A 20,423-nucleotide genomic window follows, 5' to 3' on the forward strand; every position below is an offset into this window, starting at 1 on the left:
GCTAAGAGAGGACAGATCAGGGACTAGTGAGAAGCGTGGGACAGCTCCATCCAACAGAGAGGTAACTGGTCAGATCATAGTACTGAGCTCTATTTGTTAGTGACGTATACTGTACGTGAAATGACATACTATACTGGTACAGCATATTGTGAGGACCCCCTGTAGTAACCCAACCAACGTATGGTAACAGCCTCAACATATTTTACCTCACTCCTGGAATTAAGTAAAGTGAGCTTAGGCCACACTGCCCACCTCCCTCATAACTAAATGGTGATGCAGAGCCACTGTTAGTGTGTTTGTGTGTAAATTTATCTGTATACACACGAAAGAGGAGAGGGAGGGAGGGAGGGAGGGAGGGAGTGCATGCATGTGTGTGACAGTAAAGTCCTAGTGTAAGTCTTATACTTTCGTGGAATATTCTTTTCATGTTGCCTTTAGCCCAAGCCAAAATGTTTGACTGAACACTCAGGTACAAGGAATAATCATGATAAGAACCTTCATGAATCTCATCTCTTGTCCAGTGAGGTTGAACTTTGCAGATCTTTTGAATTTCAGTAAAATTTTGGCAATTTGTTTTCCAACTTAGCATACTTTAAAACAGATCAAAATATTCAGCAATATTTTAACATTGCTTTGATCAACTTGCCTCACAACTCTGGTTGCTGCACCACTCAATGAAATAACAGTGAGATCCCCCAAAATAATGTCCCCAGCGAAACTGACGAGATACACACCATAACACTCCGTGAATTCACATTCTATCCGGCCTTTACTGTTATGCATAATAAGCCAGTTTGTTAGCTTCTTTAAAGCAATAAGCTGTCAAAATATGAAAACAAGCAAATAAAACAATGACCATGGTATAGGGTCAAGAGAAGGAATCTGGGTACAGTACTTGGAAGAGACTTACGCCTCACATCATTCGTGCAGAAAGACCATGTGTACTGTACTGTAAAACCATGAATAAATAAGTACAGTACACTACTAATAGTTTGCATCCAAAAATGACACTCTTCCTACCTATAGCCCATAATGGAGGAGGAGGAGAAGTTTCATGCATGCGTCTTTATGTCACGAGAGACAATGGGGGTAAATAAGTGAACAAATTACCTACAATGGTGTTCCAGTGGAAAAAATAAAATAAAACACATCTTCCTTTTTTTTCAAAATTGACAGCATGAGAGCACCTGTCATTATTCTGTGAAAACTATCGGTGGCAGACATGCTCAATTATAGATAAATATCCACTACTTCATAATTTATCTTGTGATAATTACACTGCATGCAACAAAAGATGTCTTAACTGATGATGACGGGGCCAAGAGTCCGGCTGATAAGTGATTTCCTCAGTTTGGATCCTCCCCTAAGACCACAGTTCCTGCTGGCTTTATTTTACCAAGTTGTCAAAGTGACTATGAGGGAAGAAAAATGGTGAGTTACTTTGTGATGTTGTTAAATGATTATGTAATGTATATATATATATAAGCAAATTATATCAGATGTTACTGTTGGAGTTAATGTAGAGATATCCATAAAAAGTTGAGAACAATAAAGGGTAAGCAAGCAAAACCCATCTACAGTAAGTAAAATGCTTCTTAATAATCACTGTGAAAAAAGTTAGTAAATTATGGAAGGCAAGTCAGCAGGAGTAGAGAAAATAAGCAACAGTAGAGAGGGCAGGGAAAAATTCTGCTATATGTATGCAAGCAAGCACACATGATGGACTGATTAACTCCTTAAAGAATGTTGAAAGTTCCCAAAGCAAAACAGTGTGCATTAGTTTCAAAATAAAGAGATAACTAAAAATAGCAGTATTTATGTTGATTGCTCCAAACCCAACTTGGCCAATTAATCACAAAAGGAATTTCTGGGAATGTACAAATCAAGATGGCTCTATTACCCCCCCCCCTAATCAAGGCCATTTATGCTCTGAAGAAAAAGTGTCCAGCACCATCTAGGCAGCTTACTTTTACCTTGAGTGACAGCCAGAACAATAAAAATGAGATATTGAGGTGTACAGATCAAGAACCTCAAAACAGACTGGCAACTGATGCTCTAACTGGTCTAGACAACAGGTCCATCTATGGATTAATACATACACTTACACCTGGTACAGTGGCCTGGAGATACACTGGCATAAATTCCCCAGTTCTGATTTTTCTCTATACCCAATAAAAAAGAGCATATTGATCCCTTGTAAGTGCTGGTAAGCAGATTAATTCACCTCCTTTAAGTACATCAAATGAAGTCTTATTATTTATCAATGGAAAATGTACCCATATAAAACTATGAGTTTAGTGGAATCACATATTGTACCCCAAGCCTGGCCTTCACATAGTACACAGCAGTTCAAGGTACAACAAATATAATGAACCAGATTTTCCTTAGTATGGAGAAACCATTGTGTACTATACAACTTGCAGGCTGTCCAACCCCTGAGCTGCACCAGACTATCATGTTAACTCCTCTCAATATTATTCACAAGCCCCAAAAAGTTAGTAACCCAATGGTTCACTGGGTTTGGGGTCATGCACTGGTCTACTAGTTCCCATGTACTTTTCACATACCACTTACCTATCTTTTTATCATAAATTTTGAAGCAAAGAGTCCACCATCAATCACAGGGTGATATGACAGGCATTACAGTAGTCATAGAGATATGCCATAACTCAGAAGACAGCATGTGTAAGAAATATTTATTGCAATAATTCATAAACTATGAGAAGAGGGGAGGGAATGCTAACATAAGCAAGATTATATTTCAAGGATGTCACTTCACAAGAAAATGGAAATAATAAAAATATTTAGCATTTCAAAAGGAAATTACTAAAACTATATTAATGTACTGTTTAATACATAAACAATAAAAATTTAATCATGCATAAGACTGAGAGAACTGTAAGAATGATCATAATAGAGGTTGAGTTGGGATATGTTGCACTACAACAATTGTTTAAAACTTAAAACTATTGATGCAGAGAGTAAAACCCTTTTGTATGAATGAAGTTTCAATGTTAACCAGCATGGTGGAGCTTGATTATGTCACCTTATGTTAACCATGTTGCTACCATGAGCTCAGAAAAACTCCACACAGTACTTCCGTAAGAGTATTGCTTCCTCTTTCTCTATATTAAGGCCCTCTTGTGGAACAAACCTCACATGTAATACAAACCAGAGAGTAACAACTGCTACTGTACACTCCAACAGAGGTGGGGACAGCCACTATTCTGACTGTCAACACCCAGTACAATTATAACCTCTATCAGGGTTGGTTCAAGTAACATTATAAAATAGTGAGTCGAGTCAATTTGGTAATCTTAAAAACTGTGAAAATTAACTAATTAAATCAATTTAATTTGAAAAGTTAACCACTTTAACCCTCTCGTGGTCTTTTGATGCAAAATGCATTGCTTAGCACTGCTGTGCTGGCACAACCCCTCCTGCTCAGCAGTATCTCACACTGACAGCACCCCTCCCCTAAGCAGAAATGCCAAACCACCTAAGTGCCTCTAACTAGCCTCTTTGGCTGGCAGTTGTATCACTAAGGGTGCAATTTGGGTTTGGATCGCTCTACCCAATGTTTTTTCAAATGGAAAAACTGTTCTTATTACTGACACAAACTTTGCCGAAAGACTGTGACGGGGTGACTTTTGGGGGGTTTCTTGAAACCAGTCCACAGAACTACCCTTATACATGACTGATCATAATATACTGTATTAATATACAAGTACTTCTGTAAGTTTAATTGCCGTTTGTGTACATATGTCATGTCTGGTAAAGAATACGTCATTCTCCGGTATAGGGATTAATTTCTTTTGAGAGTATACTGTACTATTACCTGTATTTACCACATTTAATATGAACGTACTATACTGTAATTAAAATTAGCACGGGGTTGTATTGTCCCAACTATCAGACATAATTGTTCCCCGTAACAAATATCCAGTACAGTATACAGAAAATAACATTGGTTTTTCTAATATGAATAATCTCCAGCTGTAGGCTTGTCACTAGCATTTATTACGGATAAATACAAACAAAAATATACACTGAATTACACTACTAGTCCTTGTCACTGGCAACACTATCTGCTGCTGGAGGCCCCCTAGGTTTATGTCACCTTACACACTCCTGGCTCAGGCCTGGGTCATCCCACATAGTTGATTTAGCTGCTCCTTTGAAGTTTACATATACAAAGCCTGACTGTGAGAAAGCCAGATAGCAGCTTAGAATATTAACAGGCAGATTACCTGTTTGTTTGTGTCACTGACCCCTGAGAGGTCAGTGTCTCAGTGACCTGCTCCATGTGTGTCTTCAGTTGTCTTACATTAACATAAGCATACAGGCTCAAATTATTTTGATGGGCAAGGAAGAATCTGCCCGAAGTTTAAGTTGCACTGCAGGACTTTTCCACCAAACATGAAGTGGTTAGAATCAATGTCACGACACATTGTTATTGTGTTGCTGCTTATGACACGATGCTTCTCGGTGTGTGACACCAGCAGTCGAGAGGTAATATTGGCAAGCTGCCTCGGTCTTTTTAATGACCTGATGAGCCACAACTGCCATGCCTAATATCCAAGAAGCTGCTGTAGTAGCTCAACATCCAAAACTTATCAAGATGAATGCAACACTTTTTAGTATTTAGCTATAAGATAAGTAACTAGGGATGTTAAGGAAAGCCTGCTCACAAATTTAGTGAGCTGAAGAACTATGTAAATCTGGCTTAAGATAAATTTAACACTACAAACAGTAAACTCAAATTACTCCCTTCCTGTTTTGTTTGTAACTACTGAAACAACTTGCCCAAATGAGAGTGGGGGAGCAGCCCTCCCTCGGCCCATATGCCTATCCCCACTAACTATTCTCCTTGAACCATAATTTTTTAAATGAAAAGTTATTTGAAAATAAAATGAATTTTGGGGATACCGTACTTGTATTTCAATTATGTTAAACCACATTTCGCTATCAAACTAGTTTAGTTAATTAGCTTAATCGACCCAACCCTGATCTGTTTTATCCTTATTTTTTCTCATTTCATATCTTTCTCCAAAATACTTCACATTTTATCACTAATCATTACTGTACTTCTTGTATGTGAAGCATGATGAATTCTGAATAAGTTTAACTTCTTGAATTAGTGAACTCTATGTAGTAACTGCTGATTTATACACTTCATCTCTAATTAAAATTTCTGGTGTAGAGAGAATTTTTTTTTATCCACAGAATTTGTTGAAACTACAACCAGCAATAATAATTAATAGATGGCTTTATCAATTAATTTCAGGAACAAGCAGCATGTGTTACATAAATAATAAACTTCCACTATAGTCTCACAATAAAACCAGGAAGGTTTTCAGCATGAGTTATGTTGCAGCAACAGGTGGTGAGATACTGGTAACTGGTGAAACTATGTGATACACTACTCTGATGCATACTTTCAAGTAGTGTTAACCACTCCTGCATACAAAAGTCATATTCTGGTTTTCATACACTGTCTGGGAAGAGGACTATGCAAGCTAGTCTTTGAAGAAGTTAGTTTGCAATTTGTATCATATCAGAGGAAGTCCTGACAGCTGGAATGTGTGAATTTATAACAAAGAAAATTCACAGGAGATACAGTACTGTACTGTAGTAAATACTATGGAATCTACTAAAAAATTATAAATATCCATTAAAAAGGAAACATAAAGAGCAAAGTGATAAGTCAGTGCTGTAGGGATGGTCACATTCTGGGGACATCATTAAAATCTGGGACTGTGTTCATTATTACATCATACAAATACATAAAATTGTTGGATACTTCTTGACTAGGTGGCTTGTGTGTACCTGTTGACTCCTCATTTCAATAACCAGCTTGGAGACAGCAGTTCTCAGGAGTTCCTCTACAGACACTTTTCTACAATATGTTTATTGTATACACTTTTTTTTTTATACTGTACAGTATTTTCTCGATTTAACGAACTAATTCGAGCCACCCCTTTCTGTTAAATTGAAATTTCCTCCGAATCAAATTTCCGTTATTTTCGCTCGATTTAGCGAACTATATCCTTTCCATGCTAAGCTGGCCCATAAGCCCTGCCCCTCATCTATAGCTACAAATAGCCGATTGGTTACCCTGAGCGATTTACCTCCCTCCGAACTGAGTGTGTATAGGCACGTATTTATATCGACCTTTTATGATAAATATTTAAAATTTTCTAACATCCTCTCTGATGAGCTAATGCCTTGAGATCATCTGCATTTTTATGGTTCAGATATTTAACATTATTTTAGTTAAGAACAGGTCTGCTTACCAATTGTGAACACATTTAGTTTGAATTTTCTATGAACTATTACTATAGAAGAGGGGCGGGGTATATGGGCCAGGATAGCGTGGAAATACCATAGTTCACTAAATCAAGCATGATTTCGCTAAATTCTGCCAAAAGTCTCTCAGAAGTCTCAGAAAGAAAGTAGTATGGGGGAGAAAGTCAAAAAAGAGTGGAGCTATCAATTGGAAAAAGGTTGGGGGAAATAATAGAAAAAATTTAAAACAAACACCGAACCCCCAAGTTAAGATAAGCCATGAATAATGTTTCTATGTACATATCATGTGTCTGAGGTGTCTCCTTAGGTGTGAGCGTATTAACAGAATTAATCTCAATTTCGCGAACTAGTTCACTAAATCAAGTGAAAAATAACTGAAAAAAGTCCTTCATGTAAATCAAGTTTGTTATATCGGATTCCATTAAATCGAGAGTACACTGTATAATAAAATTAACAACACAGGCATTTATATACCACATAATACTCACATTTGAGTGTTCTCAATGGCTGCAAGAATTCTTGAATTATCTATATGGATTTTCTGCTTTGGTGTTTTCCTTTGGTCTTCATGCCCTGAAAGAAGTTGTCAAATAATAAATATCTGGTGATACAGTGAATAGGTAATGAATTGCTGAAAAACAATGAATTACACATAAGTATACAGGAAACCCTTGATAAAGAACATCCTTATAAAGTGCCAGTCTCTATACACCAGCAGTTTAATAAAGAATGAGGGATCTGATAAAGTTACCAGATAGACCAACAATTTGACAAGAATAAGATGATAGAGACTTACTGACCGTGGAAAATGAAGAAACATACAACCTGGCGGCAGCTATCCATGCTGCACTGTCTCTTGCAGTCTTTCTTGTCAGGTTCTACACTCTAATGTCATTTCCTCATCTACCCCTGGCTCTCATCCCATCCACATTTAGGTTCATGCATTTCTTGACCCAATTGGTCTCATCCATTCTCTCTGTGTAGAGTCTCGGAAAAAAGTTCGCTCCCCGTAGTGAGACTGAGTCTCGGGGATGAGTCTCCGAACTGATTTACCCTAACTGTTGGATCTTGTTTGGGGTTGATGCTGCTTCATTTTAGGAGGGAGAGAAATTTTGACCTGAACTGTACCTAAACCATCTCGGTTTACTTCAACACAGAACTTTGCCAATAATCTCAATACCTAGTTACCCTATTAGCTCTGAAAAGGACCTCCTGTCTTTCAGAGTCACATTCCTCACCCACCTCACTGTTCCCATTTCAGCTTGTTCAAGCCTGCTATGTCATCCTCTTTAACTAGCCATGTTTCACTGCCACACAGCATAAGATTTCTCACACTAACTGCTGACATTCTTCCTTTTACAAAGAAAGAAGGTCCTCTTACCTAGACCTGTGTTAATAGGATGTTAAAAAAAAAAATCTATTACCTTTTCGTTTAGTATACTTGATTGCTGCTCCATGGAACGCACTAACAGCACGGAAGAATGCCCTTAAAATAGACCAACGAAACACAGCAACAGGGTCCGCTCCAGCCACCTCTCTCACAATACTATACCGACTGTTCTTCAATACACATATCAACTCGGGCCGCATAAGATCCAGGTTCTTTTCTCTGAAGTCATTTACCTGAAAAATACCATAGTTCAGTTAACATCAGACCCTGGCTCTTTTTGCTGTAGTCATTTAGCGACCTGAAAGCATCAATCAGTATCATATTAATATCTGACAATCACTTCCCACTAAATGATGGAATAGTCAGTGTAAAAGCACCTCACCACAACAAGTTCCTTATACATTTTTACCAATCCCACCACTGGTCAACTCAGGATTGGATAAAGTTGTGACTGCCAGTTGTAAGGTCAAATAATTCTTGCAGGCATATTTGGTCAACAGAGTTACCAGGCTGGCTAGAGACCCATATAATCATGCCTATTCATCAAAAAATGGTCAGGAAAAGTCAACATGCAACAGTTGCAGGAATCGTTCTTAAAGGCCTTAGGGACCGGGAAATGCATAAGTTGAGAAAACAAGGTTAATAGTTCCTCCTGTTTTAAGGCTTAGCACTGTCCATTACTTCCACATCATCCCTACTGACTTCTAAGTTTCCATCACTGAGCTTAATTACAGATTAGTGATTCCCATACAAGTGTCAGAGATGGCAGGAATTATACAAGTGTATACTGTACAGCATTTTACTGTATAATACACAAAGACATATTAGTGTGGAATAAGATCACACACCCACATTCTGTCAATCAGCAAATCTGTCAGTGTTCATGAAAATTATCTGAAATATAAAGAAGTTATTTCAACAAGTTAATCATAGTGATAGTTGAACAGGGCAATTTAGTATGGCTCTCCCTCAACATCTAATGGCAGGAGAATAATAAAGATGACTCACTATTCAAGACATTCTCCAACAAATACAGTACTATACAGTACAACAGTTACCTGGTACTTGACTTTGCCAGCATAGTGTTTAATGATGAAGGCTGATTCTCTTTTATGAGGTATTTCATAGTATTTATTATCCTTGTGGACTGTGTTGATCTTCTGTAGGAAAGTCTCGTTGGTGACGGCAGGAAAACTGAAAACAAACATATCACATTTCACTCTCAATCAGTTTTCTCTTCAAATACAAAAGTTCAAACATTGTCAGATGGTTACTCTGTACCTATTTAAAAAGATGATTGTCTCGTATATTTGTGGAACACTTTGCTTCATTACTGAGTGGTGGGAAATATATAATTAACTACATTCTATAGCATGAGACAAAATCTATTGAAAAAAGATTACCATTGCTATGGTTTAGATATAACATGAGCATCATCTTTCAACAGCTAATTTCAATATGAAAAAAAGATCTGGGTAAGTAAATACATACAGCAATATCAAAACTGCCAAGAGACTTTCTATAGACAACAGGTCATCAACAAGTAGCCTTCCATACACCATACAATAGTTTTTATAGAACACCTGCTGACAGCTGACATGACAGAGCTTGTCAGGGCCAAAATGCAAGCCATAACCTACACTGTCATAACAGATCAGTGTAAAGTGCTACTGAGACTCTTGTTAGACAGGCAACTGGTTTGATACAACAAAATCATTCAATTCATAAGAATAGAAAATTAACTAAAAAGTTTGAATAAATACCTTCATTTTCTGTACCAAATATTCCTTTGAAATTCAACTGGGTAACACAAATGGCCCTCTGGTGTCAACATTAACAAAATAACAAATATAATATACTCAAGTCTCTCTATTTTTCCCCTTGTTGTAATTGACAAAATTCTTTACTCAAATTATGCTGAATTTTTTTTAAAGTATAACAGTGAATGGATGTATTCACAGTGGGAACAGATGGAGTTACTTAGGATGCTTTTGAAAAACAAGAGCACTGCCTTAATAATGTGGTGAACCTAAAGGCTCCCAGGAAGGATTTCAGAGCAAGCAAGCACCAGGCTAAGAGTACAAAATAACAGTTTAACTCTTTAGTTTACTGAACAACAGCAGTTTACTGATCTATACAGACACAGCAGACTACTCCTACAATAAGTCAGCCCCTCGGCAATAACGAGCTCTACCGTGGATTGTTATGGTGAGAGTTGTCTTACAGATCAGGTGTCTCTTCCTCACTGATAAAATGACATCTCATGGTTCAATCTTACAATTCTTTACTTCCTTACCTGCACTGATCATCTAGAACACAGAGCAAACCAGCAGGCCTCCCCTCAATCAGCGCTAAACAATCAACATTATCTTGGAATTCTATATTGGTCCAGGTGATATTTTCACGCTGATATTCTTCCTGTTCATATTCAAAAACATGTTGGTTGAAGTAGTGCTGCAGGTGCTCATTAGCATAATTGATACAGAACTGCTCGAACCTGGAGGAAAAATGGCGAGAGAGGTGGTAAGACTAGTAATTAAACACACACACATTCTCTCTTATTTGTGTCTCTCTCTCATAACTGCACATCCAGACTCTAGCTTCACGTGCATAGGTGGTACTGTAGTGTCACATAAGAGTTTTCAAACATTCAGCTTAATTTAAAGTTTAATTCATCAGGGAATTTTGTTTTCATGTTTTGTTTCTAATTATCCACAATTCAATTCAGTGAGGTTTTTCCTATGCTGTAATTATAGTACCAGTGGTCTCGATTCAGAGGGAATGTTGTTTATCTACTTATATATTGAGCACCTCACCTTCATACTGTTAGATAGCCTGAATAAAGCTCTGAATACTAAACAGTAATGTTTTCATGAAATACTGTATCCATGTTTTAATTCTCAAACACACCTGTTGCTGTGACCAAAATCTTCAAATCCAAATATGTCCAGCACACCAATTGAGTTGCCTCCACAGTCACTGGCTGATTCCTTCAGGGTAATAAGAGAGTAGTTCACCTGCAGGACAATCCAGTCAAATAATGCCCCATACAAGCACTTGGCCAAGGCATCACGGGCTGCAACAGCCTGAAGGAAAAAATTTCATCATATATTTTGGCATTAAACTTTAACCCCTTCACTACGGGGACACCACGTTTAATATTACATTTGGCTCACACCCGGCGATTTTATTCAACTCGGATGCGACCCTGTACACCAGGGGTTAATGCTACCCCTCTCACAGACTCACACTAAATTAAATAAATTGCTAGAAGAAAGGATCAGGTTCTTTGCAACTTTATTAAAAATTCAAGATTAATAGACAAGAGTGAAGTAAGAGCTTGCTCAATGGGTCATACCTCAGGCAGGCGATAGTGCATGACTAGAATCTCCCCTTGAACACGAGCCTTCTTTGACGTGAGAGCATTCATGAGTGTGTCTTCTGATACTCCCAACAGTGCAGATATAACACCAACTTGCTCAGGGTTTCGTACCAACACTGATTCATCATGATGGTAGGTGGACTTCTTTGGCTGAAATTCTATGTTACCTGTTTCAAGAATTAGACATAATGTATACAAATTAGATATCTAATTGCTGCAAAGAAAAAAATTAATGCATTGCCATAATCTTTGTTTGTCATGATGGGTGATTCTCATCACTCACTCTCACATGCATTTTTATATATTTTCTGTATTAAGAAACAGGCACACCCACCTAGAAGAAGGACAGCAGAGAGGACAGCAAAGAGACGATGCTGTTTGTCAACCGTGAACCCCACCATCTCCATGGACTGCTTCAGTCTCACAAATTCAAATTGCTCATCACAGCCCTCAATGGTATAGCACTTGCTCTGAAAAGATAAAGAAATTATTTAATTTTACTTTTAAATATAAGTCTCATTGTTATGTGGAGCTATAAAGCACCTGTTAAATTTTGCAAATGTTATGAAAATAAGTTCCACTTCAAATGTAGAAGGTAGAAAGCTCACTGCAGACAGAGTTAATTACATCCTCAATACCATGAGGTGTTATATATACTCACCATTCTATACATCTTTCCCAAAACACTATATAATTATTCCCCTGGACTTCTCTCAAAACCAGAACTCTACACATACAGTAAACCTCCGATAACTCGGCATTTGATAACTCGGAATTTCATATAACTCGGTATGGATATGGTCGCGGAATGTATTAGTATAACTTGGGAAATGCAGAGATATATAAAATTATCTGGGAAAATCTCCACATATCTGGCCATCTGTATCACCAACCATACCTGTGTGTCACCTACCATGCATCTGTGTCTCCTACTATGATCCTTCATTCTTTGCCTGCAGAGCTGGTGTTACCTTTTTTACATTTAGTAATTACATGTACACACATATGGGTCAGTAATTTTTTAATGTTGTATTTTTGTAGGAGGGGGGGAAGTGCCCCGATAAGTCGGAATTTGGGATAACTCGGCAAGGCCAGAGACCCATATGTGCCAAGTTATCAAGGGTTTACTGTGTCTCCATCCTGGAAAATCTTCAATGAACACCTTAGTTCTATGTAGCCTTCACACACATTATTTTCTCCTGTGATGTCCTATTTGATCTGAGTTATTACATTTTTTAGTTTTGGAAGGCATTCTACCCATCCTTACCCCTTGTATATTATTTTATATCATCTATCTCTATACTCGATACCTTACAACCAGAAACCTACTACTGTACACTTTCTAGCATTGTCTCTATCGATCTTTATCACCTCCCATTTCTCCCCCAAGTACTGTACATGTGACCACTTTGTCTTTATCATATCTTGACATGTTTTAGCCACGTTTAGTCACATTCCCTTTGTTCAGCTCATTGACTTGTATAACCTTCTTCATACTTCATTGATTCTGTCTCCCACTCCATACACAGCTCCTCTTCCTACATCCACGCCAGTTTACTTACATCTCAATCTTCTGTTCACTAACGCTTAGCCAAACAACCTTCTCATGTTCTCAACTGTCACATCTCCATCCATACAGTAAATACACATTTCTATCTCTGTACCATATATAATACTGTACTGTACTCCTCACCATCAAGCCATATTATATAGCTACTCTACAGAAAATAAATCCATTTACAGCCAACCAATTAAGCTTATAATTCTGAACCTAACCCTCTTCAAACCTGTTTTCTGAAACAATAATTCTCACCCTTTTATATTTAAATCAGAAAAATTGCTCAAACAAAAAGAGCTGTTCTTCTTTTAAATTATGAAAAATTCTTTCTTACAGAAAATACAGTTTGCAGACAGGCAAACCAATTACCAACCTGGTTGAGGTAGCGGTAGTCTGAGGGTTTTAAGAGGTGAAGGGCTTGCCGTACTTGGGGAGACGCTCCAGCAAGGAGATAATAGAACACATGATAACTGCGTTCATTGTAAGCCTGAGAGCAGATCCTTGACTTCTCTAGCAGGTACTTCTGAACACATGCTCTGGGGATAACAATAATAAACAATAAACATAATATAGTTTGTAACCAAGCAATCATTTTTTTTTTCTGTCGCCTTGTCTTCTTCACTGTTGAATCATCTCTCTGATTTTATGTTACCATGAAATTTAAACATAATTTTGCTGCCACATTAATGCTCTATGTATCTGTTTATCTGTTTCTATATCTATACCATAGTCTCTTCCTCTCCCACCAGTTCCTTATCCTCCATTATCTTATAACTTGTGATTACAACCATTACAATATCTGACTTATATCCTGAGTTTTAATAGCACAGTCAGTAAGACTATACAGTATTACCAAGGAAAATCGATTACAGCACAAGACTCTGGGCTATACTAACCTTCCTCAAATGGCTGCATCCAAATAACACATCAAGAGATAAGAGTACGTATACAATTATTGAAAAATTTATTTATGAAGAAAGTTGGTGATTTTCTAAATGCAAATATTAGTTTTCATAAGTCTAAACTATCCAAGTACTATATGTTTTGACCAAGTGCATCAACCTAACTATGTATTATATCGACTCTCTCATTATTGTGTCAGGTGGACCAACACTTACAGGAGGGAAAAATAGTAGTTAAAGAGAGGCCATGTGAAGTAATAATAGTACTGTATAGTGTAAATTTTTAGAGTCCACACTTGGTCCTAATTAGAAGTCATTAGTTTCACTCGCGTTGTCACTACCATACGTAAATAAAGAATAATCCATTGTACTCTAGCATTAGCTTTGACTAACGTGTCTATACATCCGTGATAAGCAAGTGGCATACTATCAGTCTTTGTACACAGTCATACTTCAAGAGAACATTACAGATACTTACCCTTGAACAAGACCATTTTCTTTATAGGTGACTTGAATGAATTTACCAAATCTACTTGAGTTATTGTTGTGGGCTGTCTTGGCATTTCCAAAGGCCTGGCAGTGACAAGAGGGACTGGTTACATAATGAAGCACCAATACAGACAAAAATAATTTTAAGTTCTTTTCAGAAACATTCCTGAGGACAGTTAAAATGAACTTCACATTAACTATGAGTGGTATTCCAAGAAGATAATGTTTTTTTATCAAGTGTACAATACCTACATATACTGTACTAATAAATAAAGGCAATATAGTACTGTACTGTGAGAAAACATTGTACCTGTACTAATACCAAAGCTAAAGACAATACCTGTACAGTATATACAGTAGCAGACAGTGAAAACTCTTACCTCTAAAACAGGTCCTGAACTTAAGATGGTCTGTTCCACTCCACTTCCATGAGAACCTTTTTGGCTCAGCATGGTAAGATGATGGAGAAGGAAGAGCGTCGATTCAGTTTTTCCACTTCCACTTTCCCCACTGATGACAATGCACTGATTACGTTTTTGTTTCAGCATGGAGTGATAGGCTGCATCAGCAATAGCAAAAATGTGAGGAGGGAGTTCTCCAAGTCTATGATTCTGATACAACTTGACATATTTGGGATTGTATATGGGGTAGTACTTGAAAGGGTTGACAGATATGAGGATGGACCCAACATACGTATAGATATAACCTCTTTGGAACCTCGCTCGCAGATTTTCAAGGAGTGTCTGTTCAGTCAGGTTGGGTAGCTGACAGAGATCAGGATATTCTTTGTCTTTGGGTTGGTACAAGAACTTATAAAAATAATCACGGATTAGCTGTGAGTCGAGTTGACTGGGTTCTGCCCACAAAGAGTCTGAAGAAATTTTCTCCCTCAGGCAAAATCTGTTGAGAAAACAGGATCATCACAAACAGCTACAGGACAACAGTAATTATCTATAGCCAAGTACACTCACTACAAAAAGTATCTGCAAGGTGGGGTCAAAATGAACACTCCAACTCCTATTGGCTCAGTAGGGTTGTCAAAATACTCCGTCCATTGTGTCATATTGTCTAGCAAAAATTTTGCATATACTTTTTGTAGCAAGTGTACAGTGTATATATTAGCTAATAAAATTTAATGAACTAATTCAAACTACTGTAAAATACTAAATAAAAGAGTATTAAAGCTATACAGTATTTGCATTTCATATAACTAAATGTGAAGTAAATAAGGATGTACAATACAATGCCATTACTGTAGCTACAGTAATATGCAACAACTGTTTTGAATGTTGTGACATTCCCTCTGAAAACAGTGAGGTCTACCAAACTGCAGAATTCACAATAAATTATTTAATTAAATTTCACATGACAGGTAGAAAGGTATTACCAACTTACCTGTACTCATGTTGGTCATTCTCATCAGTATTTTCTGTAACGGGGGACTGGGGCCAAAGCATCTGTAAAGCCACCGGATTCTCCATTGGCCCCAGCCTCCTCTCCTTACACTCTTGCCCGTGAGAATTACCGATAACTTCTGCCAGCTCATAGTGCTGGGGATTGGGAAGCCCAAGCCTCTCCACGATACAGATGGTGATTTCTTGTGACGTGGTCTGCTTGCTGACCTCAATGGAGAGAGCTTCATAGTGAGGCGACAATGCCCCGACGAACACCTGCACTATGTAGCGGCTGTAATCCATCTTTACAGCTTCAGGACAAAGAGTCCGAGTAGTCCCTTAATAATATTTTGTTTTTCACTGGGTATGTAATTGCCATCTTCATATAGTACAACATTGTGTGTCACCTCTTTAACCACTTTAACTTCACACACACACACTATTTAAATTTTCTATTGTAAACACAAAGTAGGTCCTTCAATCTATTTTCATCTAGATTGCACCAACAACCCATCTCCTTGCACTACTTCACACAAGCAGTCCACTTTAACTGTGCACTTACAACCTAAATAGTTCCTTACAGAATACCTCAATATATACAACAAAAGGTATTTACACATTTTTACATCTTGTTTGGCTGTAAAGAAAAAAACATACATATTGTATACAGTTGTACAGTAACCTGTGCAGTACATAGTTAGTAATTTTTCAACACAACGAAGTTCAGTGTAAAACATTATTTATTGCAGTACAGTACAGTAGGCTCTTATCGTATGAGGTAATTATAGGTGTATACAGTACAGTACCAGTGCAGTATTTAAAAAAAAATAGTTTTGCATCAAGTACTGTATGGTTTAAAAACTATTATATACTGGTATGTACTACAGTACCTACCATATATACTTAACTGCCATACCTTATGTTTATTCATTAGCTATATGGAGAATAAATATGCTGAACTCATGGCTTCACCTGTAAAGTTTTCATGAGTAAAGAACGGTAATTCTGGAATAAAAAAAAATACCTGTATGTACAGTTTTCATGAGTAAAGAACGGTAATTTTGGAATAAAAAAAAATACAGAGAGAGGCACCATTTTATCTGTTACTGACTTTTGTGTCAAGACTGGGCAATACATACGGGTAGCCTGGATTTAATAACAGGAAGACACAAAGACCAAGAAGGAAAAAGAAAAAAAAATGGCAGGCAACCTAGGTAGGCAGGAACTGACAAGGATTGTGGATTTTTCTTAGAATAATGCTTCTATGCACCATCATTCTCTCGATTTATTTTGAAATTCTGTATCATTTTCATCATCGATTCACTTTGAACATCACTCCTATACAATAAGAACCTAGTGGCAGACTGTCCGGGTTGTAACTTGTATTATTCACAAAAAAAGAAACTACAAAAAATATGATTAATCTAGTGCTTCACTCAACCTGAGCCAGGCCTCAATGTCTTTCCTAGGTTGTACCGTATTCCTGACGACTACCGTTTAGTACCGTACCGCTGATCATACCGCGTGAATAAACGGGACATATACCCGTCCACTACCGACTTGCACGTCCAATGACCCGGTCATCCACTTACTTGCCTGTCCACCAGTTACTAATACGTCTCGTCCCAGCCATACAGCAACACCACAGTGGCTCCTAAAGACCGACTGTGTTGATACATCATTAATCATTTGAGTTGTGAATGTTTTACACAAACGTCCCCAAAAGGACAATTAAAAACAACATCAATGGCACCGTCATGGATAGAAAAAGTGGTTTGCAATTACTGTTCAAAAACCTGGACGAACAGACAAAACGTGCGCACGATATCAAGACAAAACGTGCGCACGATATCAATGCATTGAAATTCTCATCTGCAACTAATCAGGACCTTAGACATTTGCTTTCTGTCAAAACCATTAAATCAGAGAAAACACAGAATGTGGAGACTAGAATTAAGGACGTTAGTAGTGATACAGCTCACCGAGTACAGCGTCATTCATCTGAAGACTCATCTCGGTTAGCTTTCAGTGCCAGTGCTAGCAAGAAATTAAAACAGATCATGAAAGTGCTGAGCAAGATAATTTAAAAACTATGCTGATCAGTTTGGATAGTAAAATAAGTTCCTTGATTGATTCAAAATCTCAAAAAGATGAACCCCATCGTACTGATCATATAAAATTGTCTCTACAGCCCGATAAAGGACTACCCAGACATGCTTCCACAGAGATATTCGAGTTGTTACCAGCTGCTAGATCAATTGACACAATTTTGTCTCTTCTACTGTGACACCAGATGAAACTGGACTATAGTACAGTACTTGTAAATCTATAATCCACTATGATTTTAATAATGGTACTAAATTTACACTGAATGAAAGATTCCATCTTCATTTTCCCATCTGAAAGAATCACTTGGACGGTACTGTGATTCTAAAAGTCATGTGAAAAATACTGTTTTAACTTGTAAAATACAGTACAGTCTGAAGAGAAAATTATTAATAAACGGGCACAAGAATGTAGTTTAAGCTGTGCATCAGCAGCTTATTTTACATACAAAAACGGTAATTCATATCGGTCTCATGTAGGACTTTGCTGAAATATATGTTGCTGGTGGTAATGTTGGTGTTAAGAATCACTCTCATGGTTATTTTTACATCCTATGTATGAGGAGGGGAGTTAAAAATACCATATGTGACTGAATCTTCCTTACCATTTCGTCTGATAGCAGATAAGATGACACCATGTCACAGAAAGAGACACATTACGCGCATCAGAATACTCATTTGGGACATCAATAATACCAATAAAGATGTATACTCGTGACATATGGCTATTGGTGAAGGAACAGGGAAGTCTACGACCAGTCCTATGTTAGATTGTTTGAAGAGTGTGGGGTTTACTTTGCCTTATACTGTAAATTTGTGTTGGGATCCCAGGCACAGGATTGAGCTCACCCAAAAAGATAGTAAAATTATGGAGGTTCTTAATGATGTTATAAAACTGATTCATAATGTGATGGATCAGTTTAAGTGGGGAATAACTAAGGGTTGTTACTGTCTGTTACGGATTTGTGTGAAAAGTTTTATGTTCCTAGGATTTTTAAGGACATGAAGTTTACAGCATATAGTGAAATGATATTCAGGGCATCCATATCTGATTTCAAAAGCTTAATAGCAGGTCTGAAGAAGCTACCAAATAAGGAAGGATGTTTGCTTCATGACCAAATGTTAGAACCAAGCTTTTCATTCTACCTACTTTTTCTGCCAGATGTATACCAAATATTAAGTAAAGGGCCAAAGAAAGTTCAAATGGCTAGAAATAAACTTCCCTGGGTGTACTCTAGGGACACTGACATTCTCTTGGTTGAAATTAAGAGGGCTGAAGTAGCTATTGATGATTTGAAAATAATATATACTCAGTAGTGATGAAATGCAAAGTAGGCACTAGTTTTCACATACTGCCTCATTATTTATTTGCTAACCTAATTAAAATAACAGAAATTGTTGATCATCACACATTTCACGGACTACCAGTGCCTGATGCACCAGTAGGATTAAGATCTCAGAGATGAACAAGTGCTGGTGGTGGTCTTGGTGGACTCAAGCTCAAGTTTGAAGATACCGGTATTAACAATTAAAAAAATTACATTTCAGCGCTTGCAGCAAACATTAAATCCAGATTTTAATGCTCTACTTTTAAGCTACCCAGTATGTCATAAATTTGAATGTTTATTGGATTACACACATCCCAGTAGTAGCAGAAATATTTTTGATCCTTATTCATCTTTTGAAGGTTTTTGTAGATTTGTTTCTGATATTTCATTTGTAGATAAGAACACTGACTCTCTTAAAACTCTCTATTTTGAACTAAGTGATGATTGATTACATGACTAATTCAATTTCTATGATATGCAACAAAGGAGAAGTGTTGGACACACCAGTGCTTCTTAAAAAGGCTGACCAATGTAACATAAATGAATGTAAACTTGCTGCATTTTTTATGTCTTCAGTCATTTCCTTTCCCATATCTGAAGCTATTGTCGAGTCCTGGGGGTCAGTAATAGATACTCATCAAAAACAAATCTATATTGAAAGAACAAGACACCACAACTGCTGCCACCATAGAAATGTTGACATTCATAGAGCAGAATGGCCCAGCAACAGGAATAAAAATGTTTTAAAGAGCACTATGCTTAATGTACGGAGGAGCCTCATATGAGGAGTATTTCCAACACCAGACACTAAAGCAGGCAGGAAAATTTACATCAGTTGTAATTTCAAAGAAAATGTCTGCCTCAAATGAAAAACTTCCTTGCTACAAATTAATGCTATTTTGTGTAGTTGTTAGTATTATTTCTATAATTGTAGGTAAACTAGCTTTGATTAACACACATATTACATTTTTTCTCATAAATTTTTATTCCTCTATTGTAGATTACCGAGCTAAGCTTTGATTTCTTTTCAAAATAAAGTTTGTACTGTATTAAAAAACTGTGTGTGTCACAGAGCTTCCGACAAAATCACAAATTACATGTACTGGAGCTATATACAGTATACTGTACATTATTTAAGGTGTCATTTTCCAGAGCTCATATTCATTTTGTCCTCACGATTCAATTCTACAAGCTTAAACCAAAACATTAAATATAAAATATTTATCAGTACAGTCCAGTAAAAGACAGGTCAACCATGCAAAACTTAATCAAGAGTCATTCTAATTCATTTTGGGTAAATATAGACTTTGATACCACAGACAATATGCAATATACAGTAGAATCCAAGTTACTATTAATTTATAAATTTATACTGGTACTCAATAGCTATTATAAATTATGACTACAGTACTGTACAGTATATATACTCCATTTACATGAGCTATCAGAGCTTGGTGCACATTAAAAATACAGCTGCCTGTCTGGCAGAATGAGGTGTATTGTTAACCTAGAGCTCTTCATTATTTATTTTCTTTATAGTCATCGACTGCAAGTAATATTAACTAT

At 37.1% G+C, this 20,423-nt stretch overlaps 1 protein-coding gene across 4 annotated transcripts in view; it reads right to left on the reverse strand.

Moving 5' to 3' along the window:
- Positions 1–20,423, reverse strand: part of LOC121875558 (unconventional myosin-IXa-like) — a 55,686-nt gene that overhangs the window by 32,381 nt on the left and 2,882 nt on the right. For all 4 annotated transcript variants that reach the window (XM_042380151.1, XM_042380150.1, XM_042380149.1 and 1 more), the window contains exons 2-12: positions 15,426–16,061; positions 14,411–14,930; positions 14,020–14,114; positions 13,013–13,175; positions 11,416–11,551; positions 11,058–11,248; positions 10,610–10,785; positions 9,996–10,196; positions 8,758–8,893; positions 7,734–7,932; positions 6,798–6,882 (exon numbers count right to left, since the gene is read on the reverse strand). In XM_042380151.1, coding sequence (XP_042236085.1) covers positions 6,798–6,882; positions 7,734–7,932; positions 8,758–8,893; positions 9,996–10,196; positions 10,610–10,785; positions 11,058–11,248; positions 11,416–11,551; positions 13,013–13,175; positions 14,020–14,114; positions 14,411–14,930; positions 15,426–15,727 — 2,204 coding nt within the window. In that variant the 5' untranslated portion in view covers positions 15,728–16,061. The remainder of the gene's footprint in view (positions 1–6,797; positions 6,883–7,733; positions 7,933–8,757; positions 8,894–9,995; positions 10,197–10,609; positions 10,786–11,057; positions 11,249–11,415; positions 11,552–13,012; positions 13,176–14,019; positions 14,115–14,410; positions 14,931–15,425; positions 16,062–20,423) is intronic.

This window comes from Homarus americanus, unplaced genomic scaffold, assembly GCF_018991925.1.
Source record: "Homarus americanus isolate GMGI-L3 unplaced genomic scaffold, GMGI_Hamer_2.0 scaffold58957, whole genome shotgun sequence".
Taxonomy (NCBI): Eukaryota; Metazoa; Arthropoda; class Malacostraca; order Decapoda; family Nephropidae; genus Homarus; species Homarus americanus.